This window comes from Seriola dumerili, unplaced genomic scaffold (genome assembly GCF_002260705.1).
Source record: "Seriola dumerili isolate Sdu_G_001 unplaced genomic scaffold, Sdu_1.0 BDQW01000149.1, whole genome shotgun sequence".
In the NCBI taxonomy this organism is placed as follows: Eukaryota; Metazoa; Chordata; class Actinopteri; order Carangiformes; family Carangidae; genus Seriola; species Seriola dumerili.
In genome coordinates, this window is record NW_019174404.1 from 7,795,603 (window position 1) to 7,819,771 (window position 24,169).

Below are 24,169 nucleotides of genomic sequence, written 5' to 3' on the forward strand. Positions count from 1 at the left end.
TGTAATAACTCAGAATGTTTTCTCTTCTAGATTGAATTTTGATTGCTGCTTAATTAGTTAAAAATATTCAGTGTTATAGAAATATACTCTGAGATTTAAATTTCAATCAGCAAGGAAAATTCAACTTCATTCAAACTATTTTGTGGAATATGTTTGCACTGAAAATGTTCACCCAAGCAGAACAGATTACTATATAAAATATGATTTAATACAGATGGTTTAGGTTTGTATGCCTTCTGGCTGTTTAAAAAGCTTCCACCGCAATCTCAGTAATGACTTGGCAAGCTACAAACCAGCACTTCATATTCATGAGGAGATTCTATAGTCTTATATGTCAACATGAGGAGTACACAGTGTTCCGTCCATGATGGCTGGGCACACTTTTACTGTGCGTGTGCGTGGATATGCGTGTACGCGTTTGTTAGTGTAAGTGTAAGAGCGAGAGAGTAACTCTGGGCACTGCTTTGTTCAAATCATGGCTTGCACATGAGCAGAGCTTTTGCACAGAGGACATTCCCATTTTGCACTGTGCGGTGCTGCAGGGGAGGACTGTGGGGGACAGCTGCTCGCTCAGGTCATGTGAACCCAAATCTCTGTTTGGAGGGAGACCAGCTTGTCTCCAGTTGTGCCTCCTAAGGCCATGGGAGAGCTCCCAGACCAGTCTGAGCCAGAGCAGCTCTCACTGCACTGGAGAGGCACCACACCAAGCTCTTTTTACATGGCAGTGGATGTAAAACAAGGAAATGACAGAAAGAGGAAAAAAAACTCAATACAACTGAGAATAGATTTTTAGTCATCCTATGCGCTTGGTTGTCTGAAAGTTAATGTTAAATAGAAAATATTTGAAATGGTTGGGCTATCATGCAGTAAAATGAAGTGCAAACATAAATAATTATACTGGTATCTAAGGTATGCAAATGCATGGCTAATGGATTTCATGTCATGATCCAACGTGAGTTGATTAGGTGCACCTAGCTAACGTGATTGCGGTCTAAATCAACAGAGTGGCAGTACATCTTACCTTCATGAGGTTTTTTGTCGAAAGTGTTTTAGAGAGGTGTTCATTCAACTATATGATCATTTTGGAGGTTGTAATTTGCGGTGCTGTTGAAGAGTATTGCATTATACAGAGGGATGTTTCTATTATTTAGCCTAACCGTCACTGTTATAAATGGATAATAGAAACACCTGTCAGTATGACACAGTACCGTTCAGCAGCACTTCAAACTGCAGCCTCCAAAATGATCATACACTTGAACCAACACCTCTGTATGACAGTTCCAATAAAAGCTGAGCATTATAAACTTGTTGTAGTTAGGATTCAGTGCTGCAATGTTGTATTGCAGTGTGTGTATTGTACTGCAATGCTGCATTAGTTTTAGCCAATAAACTGGCAACTGAGTGACACAATGACACAGAATTAACATCAATACTGATAAATGATAAATGAAGTTGGCATTAGGTCATGTGATTACCTAATGTTTAGTGGATCATTGATGTCATACAGTACATTATTAAAATGTGATTTGAATTAAATATAAACCAGTTGCCAAAAGCTTCTCAGATGGGTGCATTTGGTCAGTATCTATAAATGTCTGAAGAGACTTATAGTCACTGTTTATTCCTACATGACCCAAACTCCTATATAGTAAGAGGCAGTTGTGTGGGCAGAATCCACCTTATTAAAATGTTACCCGCACATACATACATAGTACTGTATATATTCAGAGACTTACATCATGCATACTTAAGTGGAATCATGATGACAAAAAAGAAAACCACACATCAATTTGTTTAACCTCTTTAACTCCTGAACATTGTGTTTCTCTTACCACCACTGATCACTGCAGTTTACTGTAAACAAAGCCATCTTCCTCTACATAGTCCCTCCTCTCCTACATGCCATATGTTGCTTTCAAAAAGTGATATACATCATCAGTATGTACCACACCTCACAGTGGGTTGTGATGTTGCTATCAATAATGTGTCATTTCAACTGCAGACTGAACTGCGTTTGTTATCGTTATGAAAGGATGGGATGACTGAAGCTGTAGTGGATCGAGATGGACTTATCTCGCCTCACTGGCAGAAAATAGAGGTTTTAAGACAGAATTACCTCCAAAGACAGACATTTGTTCGTAGTGTGAAAACATAAATCGGCTGAAGTCGGGAGAAACTGATCTTCACCAGGTAGAGCCCATCTGTTCGCTGCTGGTGTATTGATCCCAGAATATCATTAAGCCATTTCTTTAAGGATTCCACTGCATCAGCACCCTGAAGTTACAGTACCTTCCCTTGCCCTCGCTAGCCCTGTGCAGGTCCCCATTGGTCCTACCACCCCTGTAATGATTCCTGACTTGCAACTATCTTTATAACTGCTCTAACAGTGGTCAAACTGGTCTGGCTTTGTCGTTATGTGCATCGTTAAATGACCGTTTCTTGAAATCGGTCGCTTAAAAGTGAAATTCATTGACAAGAGTTACGCTTTTATTATGTAATATTTATGCCTTCTTTTTCGATTTGAATCTCATCTTCACTATTTTGTTCTTGTAGCATCCAAATCCAGCCTGTTAATTATGATATGAAATCATGGCGGTGTTACCTTTGGCTGTAAAGACAAGTTGGCATGAGAAAGCAGAGAATCATTAGCACAATCAACACTTGCTGCACGCCAAAGCCCGGCAGCTGTGATCCAACTCACAAATTTACACCAGCTTCATCAGAGAAAATTATGACAGTCAGATTACGATTGATCTCTCCTGATCGACTGGAATTTCATGCACACATTTCAAGTGGCTTACGGCTAAGACATCTTCTGGCACACACAGTTGGATTTCTGGTGCGTGGGGGGAGGTGTTTTGTGTGTCTGTGTGTGTGTAACCGGACGGCTTGGAGGGAGGGTCTAAGACAAGATTTCTCAGTCTAATTAACGCCTCAGCAACACCAACAGCAGCATACGTTTCTACACAAATCTCCCGGCAGCCCTGTTTTCATTTGAAACACTCAGAAAAGGAGCAGCTCAGCATGTGTGCTTGGAGGCTTATGGGAAACGTGGGTAGAGCGTATGTGTGTGTGTTGGTGTGTGTGCGTATGTCTTATCATAGGTTATCTTGGGCAAATGCTGCATTCTGACACACTATTGGGAGTATTTGTGGTTCATAGCTGACAGGCAACTACGCTACCATCTGCATCATATCACCAAGACGCACAAAGATCAGAGATTTCAATATAAAGTTTTAAGGCTAACAGACAGATGTAGGATGCTGGTATCTCTGTGAGTTTTGATGATGAATATGTGACAGGTTTAAACTTTTGAGTCATGTTTCAGCTGTCTCAAGAGCTCACATGCACAGGGAGTATAAGATCAAAAGGCTTGTTTTTAAAAAATTTAAACAAACAAACCCCACATGGGATGGGGATGCTTTGGAGTTACATTGCCATGTTTCTGCTCTGAGATCAGTGAGATGTGTCGTTCCCGTGTTTGGAATCCTAAAGAAAAGTCTGATACTGACAAGGCTACAGATAATTTACTGCACTGTGGTGGATGAGTGTTAAATGAGTGACATATTCAGGGACTAAACAAGAGGAAACACATTTTTTCTGAATGTTACAGGAACTGGCTGAGTGCTCTCAAACACTTTTTTCCATGAAATAGTTTTTTTTTTTTTTTAAATCCTCTCGCAGAAGAAAGGATTCCAAGAAGCATCACAAAACACTACACTGCAGCAGGAACAAAAACAAAGGAGAGCAATCCAGCACAACAATCCTGTATTAAACAGCTTTGTGAGACAAAGACAGATGTTAGCTGCAGTTTTAGTTCGGGTTAGTGGCTAACAGTTTTCAACACTTTACGATATAAAGCCTTCCAACAACATCAACTGTCAGCATCCAACCAGTAAACATCTTAACAAACTTACTGTAGAATACTCCCCGGGTCAAATATGTAAATGAGCGTAAACAGTAAATTGAGCTGTTTTTCATTTATCACAGAGAGCAAGAAGAAACAAATGAGTCTAGCAGAGAGTAACCGGGATGTGTCTGTCCCTCTCCCATTCACCAAATATTGTCTGTAATGCGTCATTTTGTTGTTTCTTGTCCGGTAGAGGAGGATGAACAACATATTTTAGCTGTTGTGTGTGTCTGTTTTGTTTTGGTTGGATATCTTTACAAAAATGACACACCGCTGTTTCAGATTTATGCGGCAGAGTCGGACTCATTGTTAAATTTATTTTCATGTCTGTATTCAATAGAAAAGACATTTGTCTAAATTAAGGCGGTATAGTATTTCATGACACACAATTAATTTAATTATTTCTGTTTTGCAGTTTATAGATTCATGTTGCAGAATTCACTTTTATTAACCTTGCTTACATTTTCAAAATTTCTGTGTTGTGTTTCAATGCATTTGCTATAACAGCAAAACCAGATTTAGCTGGAATCCACCACCCATACTATTTTCTAAGCTTTGGTTGAAAACCCAGCCGTGGTGTTTGTAAAAAGTGCTGCATCAATAAGACTGAAAGCAGCAATGTAAAGTGTGACCTCATACCTTTCTTTGGAGCTCAGTAAAATGACAACCATGTGATTCACGGCAAACTGGCATCACATTAGAGTAAGAGAGGGGGGATGGGTGAAGGAGTGGGAGAGGTTAAGAAGGGAGAGAAAAGGAACACACTAAGGAGGGAGAGAGAGAAAGAGATGAGAGAGGTAGTGAAACTGACAGGACTGAAGAAGGGAGCGAGAAAGAGGGAGGTAGATTTAATAGCAGGAGGGCAAGGAAGGGAAGGAAGGGGCAATAGAAATACTCAGGGAAAATCAGCTGAGAGAAATCAGACAGCAATGTGTGCGGTTCATGCAGAGTCCAAAGGTAAACCACAGTGAGGTCGACTAGATGATCACTAAACCCAGCAGCAGCGGCAGAGTCAGTGAGACCAACCCACACTGTGTAATCTCACACTTCCACTGGGATTTAGAAACATCTGAATTCACCATCAAAGTAGTGCTATTTGTATAATTTCTTTGTTTCTCTTTCTCTTTGTTTGCATGTCATTGCTGGTTTTCTTTTCTTTTTTTTTATAGCAGCAGCTTCCTCATCAAGTTAAACGGTGGTCTGTGAATCTTACAAGATGGGTATTATCTTCTATCCCTGTGTGCCTCTATAATACACAGCAGTGATTCATATTCTTCTCTGTGTGTGATTACATTTCAGTGTGGGTTGCTGTAAATTAATATCTCTATACCTCTGCCTCTGTCTCTTCCATCTTCCTAAGCACTCTGCTATTCTCTGCCTCCGATATCGGTACAAGTCCAATTGGCTGGTGAACGCCACTGTGTCCGATTAAGACTTGCCAGCCACTGATTTTTATTGGCTGTGTAATGGTGCAGAACCTAAACATTTATCAGGGTCGATGGGCTGTGTGTAGTACAAGCTATTAGGGAATGCAGAGGAGGTGAGTGGGTGTAGAAAGTTGGAACAAGCAATAGGTGTCAGAATGAGCTGTCACCTGGAAGGAAATTAAAGATGTCACAAGCAGGAAATTGTTTAGGTTTTGTTTTTGCTGCAGTGTGGTCTGGCGCTGTCTGCTTTGCATTAATGACAAACTACTTAACAGTTTGACAGTTGGTGCAATATGGCAAAAAGCTGTAGTATCCTATAAGTTGCGGCTCATAAACGCTGCATCCTCTAAACAAAAAATACTGAATTTAAATAAGATAATTAGTAAAATACAATTAAAGAGAGTAATCTGGTCTCTTTCTCAAGGTTTAAATAGCTTCATCCCAACTAACTCTATCTCAACCTGACCTACCTGGCTCAAAAGTAGAGGACTACATCGGTTTTTGGGATTGGGTGCATTGTGTCCTCACACAGGTGCTGGCTGTCCCACTGTGAACCTCTGGTTGACAAATCTGTGTATAATCCGCTAATGTTCTTAATCCTGGGGTCACATTAAAAAATGGATGAGAAATTAATCTGCTGTCAGGTCTGTCAGGTATATTTTATCAGTGCCAGCAGCTCTTATTTTCTACCAAATCCTTTTGTATGGGCCAATATGGCCCCACCACCAACCAAACCAGCCAGCCAAATCCCTCTGTGCAGACTCTGTCTAATGTTCTCTGTCCTTTTGTCCTTGTATTGTGAAGATTTCATTAAAGTGGGGTAGTTTAAAGACAAAACACCCAAAGCGCAGATCATAGAATGAAAGTTTGGTGTTCTGCTTCTTTGAGCAGCTGTAAAGCAGAGTGGTGTGGGTGAAACTATTGTGGCTGGAGAAAGAGAAAGCTACTTTACAGCCAGAACACTGTGGATGCTTTTGCTCCCCTGGCAGACAGAGAGTTAGAAACTTGGTTACACTGTGAAAATGCGTTACTGCTTCCTCCCTCGCATGGGTGCAAACATCAAGTGTGTTCTGTTTCAATGCCTGCCATATCTGCCTATGCCATACTATGCCGTGCATATGTGCTGCGGTAACCAGGCTAATTTCATTGCTTCTGGCTGAGTGGATCAAAAAGACCCGCATTCACTGTTTTTCTTCTGTTTGCTTTCCCCCTTTCATGCAGTAATCTGTGCAAAAGGCAGATTTAAAGCAGCGTTCCCCTGGAGCCAGCCTTCTCTTTTTAGATTGGGAAAAGAGGAGAAATTGGGAGGGCGTGCTTGTTTTGGGGCACAGGGATTGCAGGATTCACTCTCAGGTGAAAGTTGTGGTTAAATGTGTAAAATTTCCTGCGAGGCCACACAGAGCAGAGTACGCTGCAAGAAAACAGGGGTGTGTACTGTAGGAATTTCCTCCTGTCTTCAGTATTTTAACAATATCTTTATACTTATTGTTTTCTGTTTTTACATTGAGCAGGTTTATACTTTTAATTAAATATAAAATAACAGGAGAAGCATTATAAAAGTCACAAATGATAATTATGTCCCAACACAAACGCATAGACAAATAGACACTATATCATGTGAAAATTTTCACATTTTTAGAGTCTTATTATGATTGAGTTGATTGTATTTTGGAATCTTTTTTGGAGGCAACTGTCCTCGTCTAACACCTTATTCCAGGGGAGTTGTCAGTATGATGTAAGGTGGCTGCCATGATTGTTAATAAAGATGTCAGTGCTCCAGCACCATCACTCACCTGTGCCAGTCTGGCCTTGTCCCTCGAATAAAAACACACTTTGGTCAGGATATATCCCATCTGCAATTCCACATCACTAAACATACTTCTTTTGTCCTCTTGTTCTGTGCCAAACACTGCGATTACTTTTGGATCAGGTGCCTTCGGACAAAATCTTTACAAATTGTGGCCCAAGGTTAAGACCTATGGTATGAGGTGATATGACATAAAAACATACTGTACTGCAACACACAGTTTTAATGCTGAAACTTTAGCCTCATCAGCCACTTTGACTATGACTTGCTTTCTGAAAATGGGGAATTTAATTCAAAATAAAATAACACCACACACTCTACAGATTAATGTGTGTAGCATAAGACTTTTCTATCTTGAATGAAGGTGGACAGTGTTACAATGTGGAGGCCCACAATGATCATAAAAAAAAGCTGTCTGTTTATGAGCTGAGTGCCTTCCTCTCCCGCAGTACATGTCCAGGGAGAAGACTTCTCCCTCTGTATAAGGGTGCCTCTTTGTTGATGACTCGCATTAAGGGGGGGGTGGGTTATGGCTCTAAAAATCCCTGCCTTCACCCTGAGCACCTTGAATCACTTGAAATTGGAGGTGTTCCTGCAGTGTTTTGCCTTGTAGTCTTAAAATAGCTTGCGTGCAGCCTTGGTGTGTTCTGCTGCAGTTGTCAGAGGGCCAGTTGATGAATGCACAGGTCCTTGAGATTACTTAATCACTATAAACAGTACATTTGCATAGTCTTAAATGTGTAAATCTGAAACCGAGTGAATTGCCATGTGTATTTTTCATGTTACCAGCCAAATGCTCTCTATGCAGCCTGTAACCTGGCTGTCATGACTGCAAAAAAGTGCAGACACACAGGTACAGTGTAATCTCTGCTGAGCCCTGCAACACTCACATGATGTAAATGCATGACAGCATGCATAATTGCATTCGAACATACCCCAATAATTTTGCCATTTTGTTGGAGTTTGAAACCAGGTTGAAATAAAACTACCAAAGCATCAAAAATGATGACAGTTGTATTTAAACACTGTACTGTAAAGGTACAGTAGACACTTCAAATTCCTTGTTATATTGCATTATTTTTTCTTCTTATTTGTGAATTTAACTTATTAATTTCCCTTATTTCTGTGATGCTTTTAAGTGAATATTGAACCCTAGTTTGAAGGTTTTATGTTGGAGCAATTGAATCCCTGAAAAAGATATGGATGAGCAAGAGGAAAAAGAGAGGGAGACAAAGATGCATAAAGGCGTTCACTGCATTGCATCAGAGTGAAGTTGACAAACGCTTCTTCTGTCTTCTGTTTTTCTTTTTTCAAGTTCATGACTTAGGGAGAAATCTCGGGTCCCTGCTGAGTTGGAGATGGATGTGCCGGTGCCGCTGCTCTTCGATTCCTCCGGGCTTTGCAGAGTCATCCTGGCAGGGGAATCATGAGAAGACCAGCCCTTCCCCATGATCACCTGCAATGGTCAGCTGCAAATATCTCATTTTTATCTCTCTGTGTCTTTATTTCTCTCTTGCTCTCTCTCTCGCTCGTGCTTTCTCTCTTTCCTTCTTGTGTGGTCATATCATTGTGCACCTTCTCTTTTTTCTTCTCCCCATCTTTTGTTTTCATTCTGACCTTCAAGAGGAGTACACAACCTTACCCTCAATTCAAGCTGCATTCTTTCATCCTTTCTCAAATGCGTGAAGAAGGGATGAGCAGGGCACAAGAAAGGGCAGCCCCCTCAGTATTCAGAACCATGATCGGCTTTTTGTCATTCCTGCAGAGTACGAGGAAAGTCACAAACTAAGTCCATAGTGAGACCCTGCGAATGAATAGCTCACTGTAAGGGCTGGAGGCACTGTCTGATTTGATGCATGCCATATAGATTAAAAGTTCCCTTAGGCCCCTCTGTTATGGAGCATAAGTATTGATGTGTCTCATGGAAGCAGTATCAGTATTGCAACACATTGCAGAGTGATGAGATCTTGTACAAGGTGTGTCCTGCAGTAGGTTTTTTTTTTAAATACAGAGTGGGTGTGGCTAATGTCTTCACTGCACCAAGGCAAAACTTCCACTGGATCTATATATATATATATATATATATATATATATACTGTATATATATCTGTGTGATAGGTCAGTCAACACAAGCTGGAGTAGCAGACACAAAGTACTGCACCTCACACATTTCTGGTGTACACGAATCCCACTTTTATTTTCCACAGAAAAAAAAAGATGTTTGTTTTTTTCTGGTCTGTTCGGTTACATTTAAAACCATTCAATGAAAAACTGTAGCACCAGAGCAGATTTCTATTGCCCATTCTTTGATAAAAATCTCAATTTGTGCTATTTTTCAGTTTTGATCAGCTTTGATTGGGGTCATTTCCTTCATGTTTATAAAAAAGACTAGCACTTCATTTCTTTTTCCAGTCATTTGCAAAATAAAACAGAGAAAACTGTATATCTTATTATTATTATTGATATTCTTTTCATTTAAATCACAACAAATACATTTAAAGCAAATAAAAAAATTGGGCGGCATTTAGCATAATCCAAGCAGGGAATCAGCTTTCATGATGATTATTATATATCTATATATTTATATGTATACATATATATTATGTTTATATACAAGTATGGCACTTGATTACACAAAAGCAAGAAAACACTTCACAAATAAAAGCAGTGGGCGCTTTGGTGTGTTATAAATTAAGGAAGTCACAGACGTTAGCGTTTGCAGCAAATTCACCAGATACTGTTTTGCAAGTCAGCTATAAAGCAATGGAATGGTTACATATGTTAAGGTCAGTGGTGCAACACAGGCAACAAAAAAAAAAACATGAATTACGCTGATGTATTTCAACTAGGTCGAACCATAGTCAGTAAGAATTTATATATCTATGTATATATAAATCTGGATGGTAGATTTTGTCCGTTTAACCACTGTGTATGTGCCATTTAATCAGGTTGGTGCCAAAAACAGGTGGAAAGTAAATGTCTTACAAACACCGTCAGGTCAGTAGCACGTTTTGGATATAAGGTCAGGCTCTCAAGTGTTCACCTCTTAGTGCAATTTTTGCATTTACTCTCTTCAAGTACAGCAGAACAGCCCACACAAAGAGTAAATATGTGAACACGTTAACATGGTCTCCATTTAGCATCTTACAGAGTATAAACGTTACTAAAAAGTTGCATCAGTGCAATAATAAATAAGTAAACAAACGTGTAATCCACGCTTGCCATGAAGTCCTTAAAAGACCAACAAATCAAAAAAATCTGCCCACTCTTGAAGTCATGACACGAATTTAGGCGTGCGGAGCTGTCCATCATGTCCATCATGGTTTTTTGTTGTTTTTTTTTTTTCATTTTTATACATGTTTTCACACCCTCCACCTCCTCCTCCTCCTCATGTGTTACACATAAGCAGAGTCACTAGACTGAGTGCGGCCAAAATTAGGCACACTCATCCTCGGCAAGTCCTTATTTCTGATTTCATAAATGGACTTCCGCCGAGCCTGCACACCTCGCACGGCCGTTTTGATTTTCCTCCAGCCCAAGTGATTGAGTTCAGCCAGGTTCAGCACCACGCAAAACCCACTGACCGCGAACATGAATACCAGGAACACTGTCTTCTCCGTGGGTCTGGAGACGTAGCACTCGACATCTTTTATGCAGGGGTAGCGATCACATTCGTACACCGACGGGACGTTGAATCCATACAAGAAATACTGACCCACCAAAAAGCCAATTTCCAGCGCGTTTCTGAAAACCACCTGGATGATGTAAAACCTGGAGATGCCCTCCTGCCGCCTCATTTTGGACTTTGTAGTTCTCATGGCCGAATTAGGGATCTCTTTGACTTCTAAACAGTCCGGCTCGGCTTCTTTGGTGGAGTTCTCAGTGTTTTGCAGTACTCCATTAACAATGGTGTTCTTTATCTTTTTGCTCTCGTCTCGCTTCAGTGAATCTTGATCCTTGTCTAGTGTCAGATAGACTGTCGAGTAGCGCCGCTCCTTCTGCTTGGCCGACTGATGCACCGAGTATGTGATAAAACAAAGACTCGGGGTGCACACCATGATGATCTGAAAAACCCAATATCTAATGTGTGAAATGGGAAATGCCTTGTCGTAGCATGCCTGGTTGCAGCCCGGTTGTAAGGTGTTACAAACAAACATGGTTTGCTCGTCATCATAGACAGTCTCTCCAACTATTGCTACGATTAGAATCCGGAAGATGACCACCACTGTTAGTAGGATCCTAAAAAGCAAGGACACAAACAAACAATGTGAAAATAAGTGTAGATATATGTGTTAACTGACACCAAATGTGGTTGGGTTGTGCGCTGCCTCGGTGGCTGAAGCGCTCAGAATCCAATTCTGGTGTGCTGGATTTAGGGAGCTGTCCAGTTCTGAAACAGGACGCTCTTTGGGATGAGGACGCTATGTGCTGCTTGTTATGTGTATCAGTGTTGTATGTGTTTTGTGATTTAATGGCTGACATGACATGTAAGCAATCGGCGTTGCTTTGACTGTACCTGTGTGAGCATTGTTAATGGTGAGAGGTGATTACGCCGACTCTCATCGCCCAATCTCTTTCTGCCACCCCAGAGTGCACAACCACCACTCAAACTCACCGACACACATCAAATGGATAAGTGGATGAATGAATACATGAAATGACACATGATTTTTTTGTTTAGTTTTGGCTGTTTGGACTTTGCAGCACCATCCCAGGTTCTGAAGAGACAGCTGCCAAATGATTTTTACTCAGCCGTCTCGTTTAGGAAGAGGTAGGCAAAAAGAAGGCTATCTGTGAAACAAGACAGAAAAATCCACAACACAGACACGAAGGACTGGGCACCATGCTACAGAAGATCCTTGAGGCACAACACAGAAACGGGGGACTGGGGACCATGCTAAAGACGATCCTGGAGGCTGCTGCGTTTCTTCGGTTGTTCTTGGTTTTTGTTGATCATCTTACCTTCCTATCATAGTAGAGTGCTGCTGGACAGCAGCCTCCAGGAGCCTCTCTAGTATAGTCCATTCCCCCATTTCTGAGCATCCGGAGAAGACAAGGGCACAACAGTACTCTGTTCAAATCCCTCCAAAAAAAGCGCGTTATTTCCCGTCCTACTTCTCTCTGTCTCTCGTTGGTGTCAGTCTCCAAACCTTCCGATATTAGCTAAAAAATGCATCCGTCACGGGATGCTGCTGCCGTCCCCGCTTCTCTCTGTCTCTCTGCGCGCTATCTGGTGGGTTATGTGCTGAGCGCGCAACGCCAGTGAACGTCCTGCTGTGTGTGCCGAGCGCTCCCACGACGTTTCCACACTTTTCCTTGTCATGGGAGTCTGAAGGGCTGATTACTATAAGCCCTCCTATTTTCGATCTTCAGATCAGGTTGATGGGCTGCGCGCTGCGTCTGGATGGAGGGAGGTTGGATTTAATGTCTTGCCAGCGTTAATCCGCCTTTAAGTAGTCTGCCCCCTCCCATGCGTCACATACGCGCAGACAGGTCGGTGGAGCGCAGCCAGGAGTACCAGGGCTTCTGGTTTTCAATATTTCATTTTTGTATATAGCGTGCGCCATTCAGTGGACACTCCTGTGGACTATTGTGTCCAGTGTTGTAGCCTACAGTACATCCAGTTTATACATTTTGAAATGGGTGGCTCCACGTGAGAATCAGACTGTATTGTACTGCTACTCAACTCACTGAGTTCACAACCTCATGTGCACCACATAACAATATCCATCCTCCCCAGACAGGGCTTGTGGATGCAACCTGCCCTGGGCGCAAGGGTCAAGGTGACTCCTCTGTGTTTTGAAGTTATCAGTGATATTGAGAGATTTACAAACACGTGTATCTTATGCAGCATATGTCACAGTTTTACCAAACCTATTGCTCTGTGCATCTAACCAAAGCCTATGGACGGTTTAATAAAGAGACCTAATCTCCCTCTCTTGGAGCGGATATCCTCGCATGCCCAGAGGTATCCCTCACCATGTCGCAGACTGCTGGCCCGGCTGGTAGAGCTGTTGTTTCCACCTCGGGCAAAGATGATGCTCTGGATGCAGTGACAGAGTGAAAGTACCATCCGAGTTGCTAATCGCTTTACAAGGCAGCCTGCTTGCCTGTCCCCCCCGTCTCTCTGCCTGCCTGTCTGTCTCTCCCTCTTTGTCTGTGTGGAGGTTTAAAAATAGAAACAAAATATGTGACCCCGCCCTACATATTGCTCTGAGATTTGATCAATTTATGGTGTTGCATTGTGTGTGTACACTAATATTAGACTATTGTGTGGTGTGGCACAATTGGAAGTCATAGTTATTTATGATTGTCCTTTTGAACTAGAATGTATGGCTTCGTTAAATTTCATGCATATAGACGCTGTAATTTTGCTCTTCCAAATACTACAGCCCACTGAATTAAAGCGATGCATCATAATGAATTGTTACTAAATCGTTACCTGATTATCATTGTTATCACTTTGTGTGTCTCCTCAGGTATAATATGTTGTTCATTATTGTTGTTATTAGCTAAATGTGTCCGGTAGGTTTGCAGGTAGGGAGTGTGAGCTTCATGTCCAACCTGAGAAACGTGGATTACCGATCACGTGACAGTGGTGTTTTCAGTCAGTGAAACTTTGTGAGGTTAATTTCTCGTGAGGTGGCTTATCCTCTCCGCTCACTGTAATCTTTTCTAATTCAAATCTTTAATAACCTTTACTTATCCATCACGTGACGAGAGGACGAGAGCCCCGCTGCTTTCGAAAGACAGAGAAAAAGAGAGAGAGAGAGATTGTTATAGATCCTGAACCAGGTCCTTGTTATTTCCACAGAAAGAAAGAATGAAAGACTCTTCCGTTAGAAGTCCCGGTTCTCGTTTATTTATAAACCTATACATATCCACATATAAATTGCACTTGAGTGTAAACAAAGAATTTGTCAACAACATACGAATTTCTGCTTTGGAGCCATAAATTGGCAAAGAAGGGAGGAGGTAAGGGTGAAGAGAGCGAGGGAAAGGGGGACGAGGGGGCAGTCTGGTGCTTAGAAGCACTTCCTGTGGACGATGGAGGGTCCAGCCTCATCATACTCCTGCTTGCTGATCCACATCTGTTGGAAGGTGGACAGAGAGGCGAGGATGGAGCCGCCGATCCACACGGAGTACTTCCTCTCAGGGGGGGCGATGATCTAAACACAAACACACGTTAAATCTGGGAATCTGCTCCTAGAAATGTTACAGTCGTTCAACAGTAAGTCAAAGTTACCTTGATTTTCATGGTGCTGGGGGCCAGAGCAGTGATCTCCTTCTGCATGCGGTCAGCGATACCAGGGTACATGGTGGTGCCGCCGGACATGACGTTGTTGGCGTACAGGTCCTTACGGATGTCAATGTCACACTTCATGATGCTGTTGTAAGTGGTTTCGTGAATGCCCGCAGATTCCATGCCTGTGCAAACACAGCGGCCAAGTTAGTGAATTTTAACCCCCCACCCCACTATCTGACACCACCGTCAGCTGTCCCAACAGGTGCTGAAGTGGACAGCTCCGCCAGCAGCTGCGTGCTCTGCGGCGCAAATGTGAACAATAAGCCCCTGCTTTAGATCACTCATGTCTATTTATCGACCATGATGTGGTAAATCTAAGGTGGATAAACTGTGACCTTCAGTTAGTGATCCTAATCTGGCAGCCAACCACTAATGTGAGCAATAAACACCATCCACGCCAAAGTTTACTCTGATTTACTCTGAGCTTATTTACTTACTTTACTTTACTTTACAAGTAAAAGAAGTAGGCTGAAAGTATCACGATAGAAAATTCAACCTTCAAATCTTACTTAGGTAAAGTACAGAACTATCGCTAGAAAAATGTACTTACAAAAGTACAAGTAAAAAAAGTTACGTACAAAAGTAAAAGTACCTACTCAAGATTGGCTCCTTTCAAAAGTAGCAACTCAAGATCGGTTACTGGCTACTCGCTGTAACTAGTGCCTAAAGTACCTGCATGTCACATAAATGTAGGCTAGTAGAGTATAAAGTACAATATTTCACTGTGAAATATGGTGTAGTCGAATTATAATGTAGTGTAAAATGGGTACTTCAAAATTGTACTTAAGTAGCCTATGATACCTGAGTAAATATACTTAGTTACTTTCCACTATAAACACAATGAAAATACAATGGCAGTGGTGTAAAATAAATTCAGTAGTCAATCTTTTTCACACTTAATGGGATCACATCACTTGATTAAAATGTCTCCTATTTGTGCCAGACACTAGTTAAATTGTAATTTTCATTTGTTTTGAGAAATTAGTTATTGGGTGTGTGCGCTGGCTTTTACGCACCAATGAATGAGGGCTGGAAGAGGGTCTCCGGGCAGCGGAAACGCTCATTGCCGATGGTGATGACCTGACCATCGGGCAACTCGTAGCTCTTCTCCAGGGAGGAGGAGGAGGCGGCCGTGGCCATCTCATTCTCAAAGTCCAGAGCGACGTAGCACAACTTCTCCTTGATGTCACGCACGATCTCACGCTCAGCTGGGGGGATCAGATTTGTATAATGTGAAGTTACTCACATGTGCCTCATTTAACGTGTCAGAAAAGCGATTACTGCTATTATACAGTATATGTGATAAGTTTTTCTTCCCCTGGTTTGCAATTTATTTTCCCCAACTGAGTTTGAAGTAGTGTTCCAATTTTCTATTAATTTTATGGTGCAGAAGGATGGTTGAAACAGCAAGAAATTACTCTGTTTTTTTCTTTTGTGTGTGTTTGAGGTGGTGTATGACGATGTTAAAAATGTGTGTATGGATGGACAAGTAATCCTTACTCACCAGTTGTGACAAAAGAGTATCCACGTTCAGTCAGAATCTTCATGAGGTAATCTGTGAGGTCACGACCGGCCAAATCCAGACGCATGATGGCGTGAGGAAGAGCGTAACCCTCATAGATGGGCACGTTGTGGGTCACACCATCACCGGAGTCCAGGACTATGCCTAAGGATCAATACGTAAATATTTAGTTCATATACTAACTGACTACTACTATAGCTGAACTAAATCTCTTTCACACCTGGGGAATGCGTCATACCTGTGGTACGTCCAGAAGCGTACAGGGACAACACGGCCTGGATGGCCACGTACATGGCGGGGACATTGAAAGTCTCAAACATGATCTGGGTCATCTTTTCTCTGTTGGCCTTTGGATTGAGGGGAGCCTCTGTCAGCAGGGTGGGGTGCTCCTCTGGAGCCACGCGCAGCTCATTGTAGAACGTGTGGTGCCAGATCTTCTCCATGTCGTCCCAGTTGGTGATGATGCCGTGCTCGATGGGGTACTTCAAGGTCAGGATACCTCTTTTGCTCTGAGCCTCGTCGCCGACGTATGAGTCCTTCTGGCCCATACCAACCATGACGCCCTGATAACATCAAGGACCAGGAGTTTTTAATGTTGTGGGAGAACTACCACTAATCATCACAGTTCACCATTACCACTACAGAATTGAACTGTGTTTTCAAAAATAACATAATAGTCTGATTTCCTCAGTTATCAATTAAAATGTAGATGCGTAATTTTTCAGCGCAATTGCGCACGCATGGGCTTCCCTCATCAAAAACCATTGTTTTAAGTGAAGCTCAAGCTCATCCTCTTAACACGTCTGTGGAGTACATGAGCAGTTTACATTACCTGGTGACGGGGGCGACCAACGATGGAGGGGAACACGGCGCGAGGTGCGTCGTCGCCGGCGAATCCAGCCTTCACCAGGCCGGAGCCGTTATCGCACACCAGTGCGGTAGTCTCATCGTCGTCGCACATGATGCCAGCTCTGGAACACACACGGAGGCGCGCGCGCACACGCACACCGTGGCAATATTAGATCTAGTAATGAAATTCCCTGTCTGTTTTGAACTCGGCGACTGAAGATATTGTCTGCTCTTAGACAGACACAACAAACAACACACACAAGGTCGTTTTTTGTGGACAAGCAACCCACAGAGTTAAGTTATAGCTCATAGTGATTGATGCTAGTTTTACATTCTATATAAGTCTTATGTTATTCAATAGGAATGGGTTAGCATTTAGAAGTTTTTTTTTGCTGCGTCACTGACATTAGTGCTGTGCAAAGTTAGTACGATTTTAGTCTTTCACAAAAGCAGTTATCCACAATCTACAAAAGAAAAACAAAGATGATGAACCACATGCTGATGAGTTGACATGATCTGTTACAGTTAGATGATGACATTTGGTTAGCCAAAGAAGTAACAGTCATTCCTGTTAAAATCCTGTATCCATCTCCTTGTGATAAATCCACTGGTTGGCTTTATTTAGTCCTCCTTTGGTCAGCCCCTGTAGATACTCACCAGATCAGCACCAGACGCTGGATCTTGAGTGTGTAAACCAGGGGTGGCGAAATGTCAAGTTCAGCCAATTTATACCCTGACAAGTGTCGGTGAGATGGGGCCGAGCAGTGCGACCCCTTCTCCATATTTGGTAGCCCATTGCCCCATTAACAACAGCCACTCCATGAATGGCATGACAAGTAGAGGGGACTCCCGGGCAGACATCTGTGCCTGCAACCCATGTATGGAGGGCACTGGAGAGGGCACAGAGACAATGACAGGCTTGCTTTTGATCTTTTCCGTACTGATAAATCACTATAATATTACTGAAAAATCCCATTGTCACTGTTAGGTCTACTCTAGTGAATAATACTTTAATATTAGTGTTTTAACAAAGGTAAAACTGATGTCTCATTGAAGGACACACGCCTCAATCAGTTGAATCAATGGATTTTAAACAGAAAGAGACATTTCTTTGTCTTTATTTCTAATTGCTGCAACCCTAAGGACCTGCTTGGTTCACAAAACTTTTTTTAAAGACTCAAGCCACATCTGCTGTAACTGACAAAACAGGGGGTTTGATGAATCTTAAATACCTACAGATTATATATTCTAAATAATTAATTATATTCCATTAGTATTGTATCTGAATTTCTGGAAATCTCTCAGATCAGATGAGACTGGCAGGACACATGTAGCCCTACAGTACCAAATGGAGGGACCACTTGTGCCGCACAGCTGGTGTCAGCAGCTGTTTGACTCCAGACCCCACATTTCAATATTTGTTTCAACAGGAGCCACTGCTGCAGACCAAACATTCCCATTTTAGTTTGGTGTTAAGTGTGTCCCCAGTCAAAACAGTTTTATTAAATGTCATGCAAAGCCTGCACATACATTCATAAACGACAGCTCCCCACTGGACTCACCATATGGCAAAAGAGAGGATATTTTTGTCGATGCATTCCTATATTTCATTTACATAAAATCAATGAGTTTTCATTATTATAATGAGCTTCTTTGAAGTTATTGATGTGGTGGCCATGCAACATGCTGTGTCCGCATATGAAAAATTGTGAAATTATTAAAATTCATGCTCTCTTGGTTTTGCATTAGCATATTTTTCTTTATTGACCTGTTAGAGAGAAATCTTAATACAAAATATATAGTACACTAAAACAATTTTTCAGTGCCTGCAGTAGAAAAATTTAAACTAGAACACACAGTACACGCTCAATAGCAGAGAGAAATACTTTGGCCTAGGTATAATATCAAAGGTTATCCAGGGCAGAGATTTTATTCTCCTTGGCATATTTCTCGTCCACTGTCTGAACACATACTACTACCTTAAACACCAACCACTGGATTAATGATTATCTTTTTATGTAATAAAAGTCAAGGTAATGTATTCCTTCGTGTAAGAAACCTTTACGGATGAATCAAAAGCAATGTTGATATAATTTGTTGTTCCCAACATCAAAACAATGAGGAAAAAGGAACATCTCTTGTTGTGACATGTGCCATATTCTTTCTTTATTCCTGCACTGAGGAAAGAACTAGACATAGGAAATGACATTGCCGGTTTGCTTGAAACAGACAGAGAGCAAGCTCTGAAGGCTGTAAAGAAACATTGGCTAAGAGCAGTGGATGGTCCCACCACAAGGAGGACAAGACAAAAGGGCACAGCAAGCCATGAATCATATGCTGCTGTCACCCGACCCCGAGCCATAACCCTTCACTGTGTGACTCTTTGTTTTGGTCTTATGTAATGAGTGGTAGGCTGTGGTCTGTTTTAAACATCCTTTGCCCCAGTATTCAAATAATGCTAACATTTTATGATCAGAGTTTAGTTAAGTCTGTCTGTGGAGAACAGAGATGTTAAGACCAAGAGGGAAAGGAGTTTGCCCTTGTGCCAAAATATCTAAAAAAATATCAAATCTTTGGCTTTCTTTTTTCACAGTGCGTTCAGGTTCCCTCACTGTTAGGCGAAGTCTCAGGATGTATGTAGTGGTATTGTTAAACCTAGGGTGTAGGTTTGCATGTGCACAGTAGGGACATGTCCCTACAAGTATTTTGGGAGGACGGAATTGTCCCTACCAATATTTGTGGCTAAGTTTCCAAAACAACCAATTTAGGCATTCTAGATTTGATTCACTGAAAGGACAGGGGCTATCTGAAGGCTCAGGTCATGTGAGAATATTATAGTGGTACCTAACGTCACCAAAAAATGTCAACTGATGTTATTTAATCATGTGAGCTAACGTTAACTTGCAAGCTAACCCTGGCTTCTATCTTCTGTAGACTAGCAGTCAGGTTGCTAGCAGGAGTAAACATAAAATGGTGGATATATCACAGTATCAGTTGAATTTCTGTCGAGAGATCCTATGACATTCTTATGCTTTACTATGATGTTTTCATGCCTTTCTATACTTTTACATTGTTATGCCTTACTAAACTATGATGTTTTTATACCTTACCATACTATGATTTGTTTATCGGACGGAACAGTTGTGCGGTGGTTAGAACTGTGGCTTCACAGACGGAAGGTTCTGGGTTTGAAACCCAGACCTGAGGGCTTTCTGTGTGGAGTTTGCATGTTTTTCCTGTGTGCATGGGTTATCTCCAGGTACTATGGCTTCCTCCTGCAGTCCAAAGACATGCATATTAGGTTAATCAGCGACTCTAATGCCTTACTATACTATGGCTTTTTTATGACTTTTTATGACTTACTGTATGACTTTTTAGGCCTTTCTATACTATGATTTATTTATGGGGCCAGCTTCTTCTCACAATCCAAACACATGCACATTAGGTTGATTGCCAATTCTAATGCCTTTTTTTAAGCCTTACTATACTATGTCATTTTTATGCCTTACTATACTCTGGCGTTTTTATGACTTTTTATGCCTTACTATACTTTGAGGGTTTTTTTTTTAATTTTTATGCCCTACTATACGATGTCATTTTTATGCCTTACTATACTAAGACATTTTTATGACTTTTTATGCCTTACTATACTGTCAACTTTTTATGACTTTTTATGCCTTAATAAACTATGAAATGTTTAGGCCTTACTATACAATGACATTTTTATGACTTTTTATGCCTAAGTGTAGTATGACTCTTTGATGCCTTACTATATTAAATTGTTTTTATTATTTTTTTTATGCCATACTACATTAAGTCGTTTTTATTATTTTTTATACCTTACTATACTTCAACTTTTTATGACTTTTTCTGCCTTATTAAACTATGAAATGTTTAGGCCTTACTATACAATGACATTTTTATGACTTTTTATGCCTTACTATACTATGGCTTTTTTAAGACATTTTATGTCTTACTATAACAATGCATTTTATTGCCTTACTCTACTGTAATGTTTTTTATCACTTTTCATATTTTACTATATTATGATGTTTTTATGCCTTATTATACTATGACATTTTTATCACTTGTCATGCCTTACTGTACTATGGCGTTTTTATGACTTTTTATGCCTTAATATTCTATGACATTTGTATGACTTATGCCTTACTATACTGTGACGTTTTTATGCCTTACTATAATCTGACATTTTTTAAACTTTTTAGGCCTAACTATACTATGACGTTTTTATGCCTTACTATACTATGACGTTTTTAGGACTGTTTATGCTTTACTATACTATAACGTGTTGATTACTTTTTATGCCGAACTATACTATTTTGTTTTTATGCCTTACTATACTATGATGTTTTATGACTTCTTATGCCTTACTATGCGATGACATTTTTAAAACTTTTTGGGCCTTGCTATACTAAGTCATTTTTATGCCCTACTATACTTTGACGTTTTTATGACTTTTTATACCTTACTATACTTTGACGTTTTTGTGACTTTTTGTGCCTTACTATACTATGACGTTTTTTAAAACTTTTTATGCCTTACTATACTATGATGTTTTTATGACTTTTTATGCCTTACTATACTATGACGTTTTATGACTTTTTATGCCTTACTATACTATGACGTTTTATCACTTTTTATGCCTCACTATACTATGACGTTTTATGACTTTTTATGCCTTACTATACTATGAAATTTTTTAAACTTTTTATGTCTTCTATACTATGTCATTTTTATGGCTTTTTATGCCTTACTATACTATGACGTTTTTTAAACTTTTTATGCCTTACTATACTATGACGTTTTATGACTTCTTATGCCTTACTATGCGATGACATTTTTTAAACTTTTTGGGCCTTACTATACTATGAGGTTTTTATGCCTTACTATACTATGTCGTTTTCATGACTTTTTATGCCTTACTATACTATGACATTTTTTAAACCTTTTATGTCTTGCTATACTATGTCATTTTTATGCCTTACTGTACTATGCTGTTTTTATGACTTTTTATGCCTTACTATACTATGACATTTTGTGCCTTTTATATCCTACTATACTTTGACGTTTTTATGACTTTTTATGCCTTACTATACTATGACATTTTTTAAACTTTTTGTGCCTTACTATACTATGACGTTTTATGACTTCTTATGCCTTACTATGCGATGACATTTTTTAAACTTTTTGGGCCTTACTATACTATGAGGTTTCAATGGCTTACTATACTATGTCGTTTTTATGACGTTTTATGCCTTACTATAGTATGACGTTTTTATGACTTTTTATGCCTTACTATACTATGACGTTTTATGACTTCTTATGCCTTACTATACTATGACGTTTTTTAAACTTTTTATGCCTTACTATAGTATGACATTTTTATGACTTTTTATGCCTTACTATACTATGACGTTTTATGACTTTTTATGCCTTACTATAGTATGACGTTTTTATGACTTTTTATGCCTTACTATACTATGACGTTTTATGACTTTTTATGCCTTACTATACTATGACGTTTTTTAAACTTTTTATGCCTTACTATAGTATGACGTTTTTATGACTTTTTATGCCTTACTATACTGTCATTTTTATGACTTTTTATGCCTTACTATACTATGATGTTTTATAAACTTTTTATGCCTTACTATATTATGACGTTTTTTAAACTTTTTATGCCTTACTATACTATGACGTTTTTTAAACTTTTTATGCCTTACTATACTATGACGTTTTATGACTTTTTATCCCTTACTATAGTATGACGTTTTTATGACTTTTTATGCCTTACTATACTATGACGTTTTATGACTTTTTATGCCCTACTATACTTTGACTTCTTTACGACTTTTTATGCCTTACTATACTATGACGTTTTATGACTTCTTATGCCTTACTATGCGATGACATTTTTTAAACTTTTTGGGCCTTACTATACTATGAGGTTTTAATGCCTTACTATACTATGTCGTTTTCATGACTTTTTGGGCCTTACTATACTATGACATTTTTTAAACCTTTTATGTCTTGCTATACTATGTCATTTTTATGCATTACTCTACTATGTTGTTTTTATGACTTTTTATGCCTTACTATACTATGACATTTTGTGCCTTTTATATCCTACTATACTTTGACGTTTTTATGACTTTTTATGCCTTACTATACTATGACGTTTTTTAAGCTTTTTATGCCTTACTATACTTTGACATTTTTTTAACTTTTTATGTCTTGCTATAATATGTCATTTTTATGCCTTACTATACTATGTTGTTTTTATGACTTTTTATGCCTTACTATACTATGACATTTTTTAAACTTTTTATGTCTTCCATACTATGTCATTTTTATGCCTTACTATACTATGTTGTTTTTATGACTTTTTATGCCTTACTATACTATGACGTTTTTTAAACTTTTTATGCCTTACTATAGTATGAAGTTTTTATGACTTTTTATGCCTTACTATACTATGACATTTTGTTTAACTTTTTATGTCTTTCTATACTATGTCATTTTTATGCCTTACTATACTATCTTGTTTTTATGACTTTTTATGCCCTACTATACTTTGACGTTTTTATGACTTTTTATGCCCTACTATACTTTGACGTTTTTATGACTTTTTATGCCTTACTATACTATGACGTTTTTTAAACTTTTTATGCCTTACTATACTATGACGTTTTTATGACTTTTTATGCCTTACTGTACTATGACGTTTTATGACTTTTTATGCCTTACTATACTATGTCGTTTTCATGACTTTTTATGCCTTACTATACTACAACATTTTTTGACATACTATACTTTGACGTTTTTTTCACCTTTTTTATGCCTAATTATAATATGACATTTTTTGGCATACTATACTATAACGTTTTTTGCCATTTTCATGCCTTACTGTACTATGAAATTTTTTGCCATTTTTATGCCTTACTATACTTTGACGTTGTTTACCATTTTTATCCCATACTATACTATGACGTTTTTTACCATTTTTATGCCTTACTATAGTATGACATTTTTTGCCATACTATACTATGATATTTTTTGCCATTTTCATGCCTTACTATACTATATCATTTTTTGCCATAGTATACTATGACATTATGTGCCATTTTTATGCCTTACTATACTATGATGTTTTTTACCATTTTTATGCCTTACTATTCTATGACATTGTTTTCAATGTTTATCCGTTAGTATACTATGACGTTTTTTGCCATTTTCATGCCATACTATACTATGACATTTTTTGCCATTTTTATGCCTTACTATACTATGACGTTTTATGACTTTTTATGCCTTACTGTACTATGAC

The 24,169-nt window shown here is 39.5% G+C and overlaps 2 protein-coding genes across 3 annotated transcripts; both read right to left on the reverse strand.

The window, feature by feature from the left end:
* Positions 1–9,668: 9,668 nt before the first annotated feature.
* Positions 9,669–12,522, reverse strand: gjd2 (gap junction protein delta 2). The gene is made up of 2 exons (XM_022750927.1): positions 12,107–12,522; positions 9,669–11,383 (listed from the first exon to the last, which is right to left on the reverse strand). The coding sequence occupies exons 1-2, from the start codon at positions 12,175–12,177 to the stop codon at positions 10,540–10,542; spliced, it is 915 nt and encodes a 304-aa protein (XP_022606648.1). The 5' UTR covers positions 12,178–12,522; the 3' UTR covers positions 9,669–10,539.
* A 1,464-nt stretch (positions 12,523–13,986) lies between these two features.
* On the reverse strand, positions 13,987–17,535 carry actc1 (actin, alpha, cardiac muscle 1). Of its 2 annotated transcripts, XM_022751326.1 has the most exons (7): positions 17,479–17,535; positions 16,805–16,943; positions 16,211–16,535; positions 15,955–16,116; positions 15,467–15,658; positions 14,391–14,572; positions 14,170–14,313 (listed from the first exon to the last, which is right to left on the reverse strand). In XM_022751326.1, exons 2-7 carry the CDS (start codon positions 16,931–16,933, stop codon positions 14,170–14,172), a joined length of 1,134 nt encoding a protein of 377 aa, XP_022607047.1. In that variant the 5' UTR covers positions 16,934–16,943; positions 17,479–17,535. The 2 variants fall into 2 exon arrangements, with proteins under 2 accessions (XP_022607048.1, XP_022607047.1); XM_022751327.1 differs by lacking the exon at positions 17,479–17,535 and having other exon boundaries at positions 13,987–14,313; positions 16,805–16,933.
* Positions 17,536–24,169: the final 6,634 nt, after the last annotated feature.

What these genes read in the sequence shown, in the direction of transcription:
- gjd2 (XM_022750927.1), bottom strand. Translation starts at nt 12,177, where the DNA reads ATGGGGGAATGGACTATACTAGAGAGGCTCCTGGAGGCTGCTGTCCAG. An exon ending in CACTCTACTATGATAGGAAG is followed by an intron (nt 11,384 to 12,106) that starts GTAAGATGATCA and finishes CTTGCTTTTTAG; the next exon opens with GATCCTACTAACAGTGGTGG.
- actc1 (XM_022751327.1), bottom strand. Translation starts at nt 16,933, where the DNA reads ATGTGCGACGACGATGAGACTACCGCACTGGTGTGCGATAACGGCTCC. An exon ending in CGCTTCTGGACGTACCACAG is followed by an intron (nt 16,117 to 16,210) that starts GTATGACGCATT and finishes ATTGATCCTTAG; the next exon opens with GCATAGTCCTGGACTCCGGT. An exon ending in CTTCCAGCCCTCATTCATTG is followed by an intron (nt 14,573 to 15,466) that starts GTGCGTAAAAGC and finishes GTGTTTGCACAG; the next exon opens with GCATGGAATCTGCGGGCATT.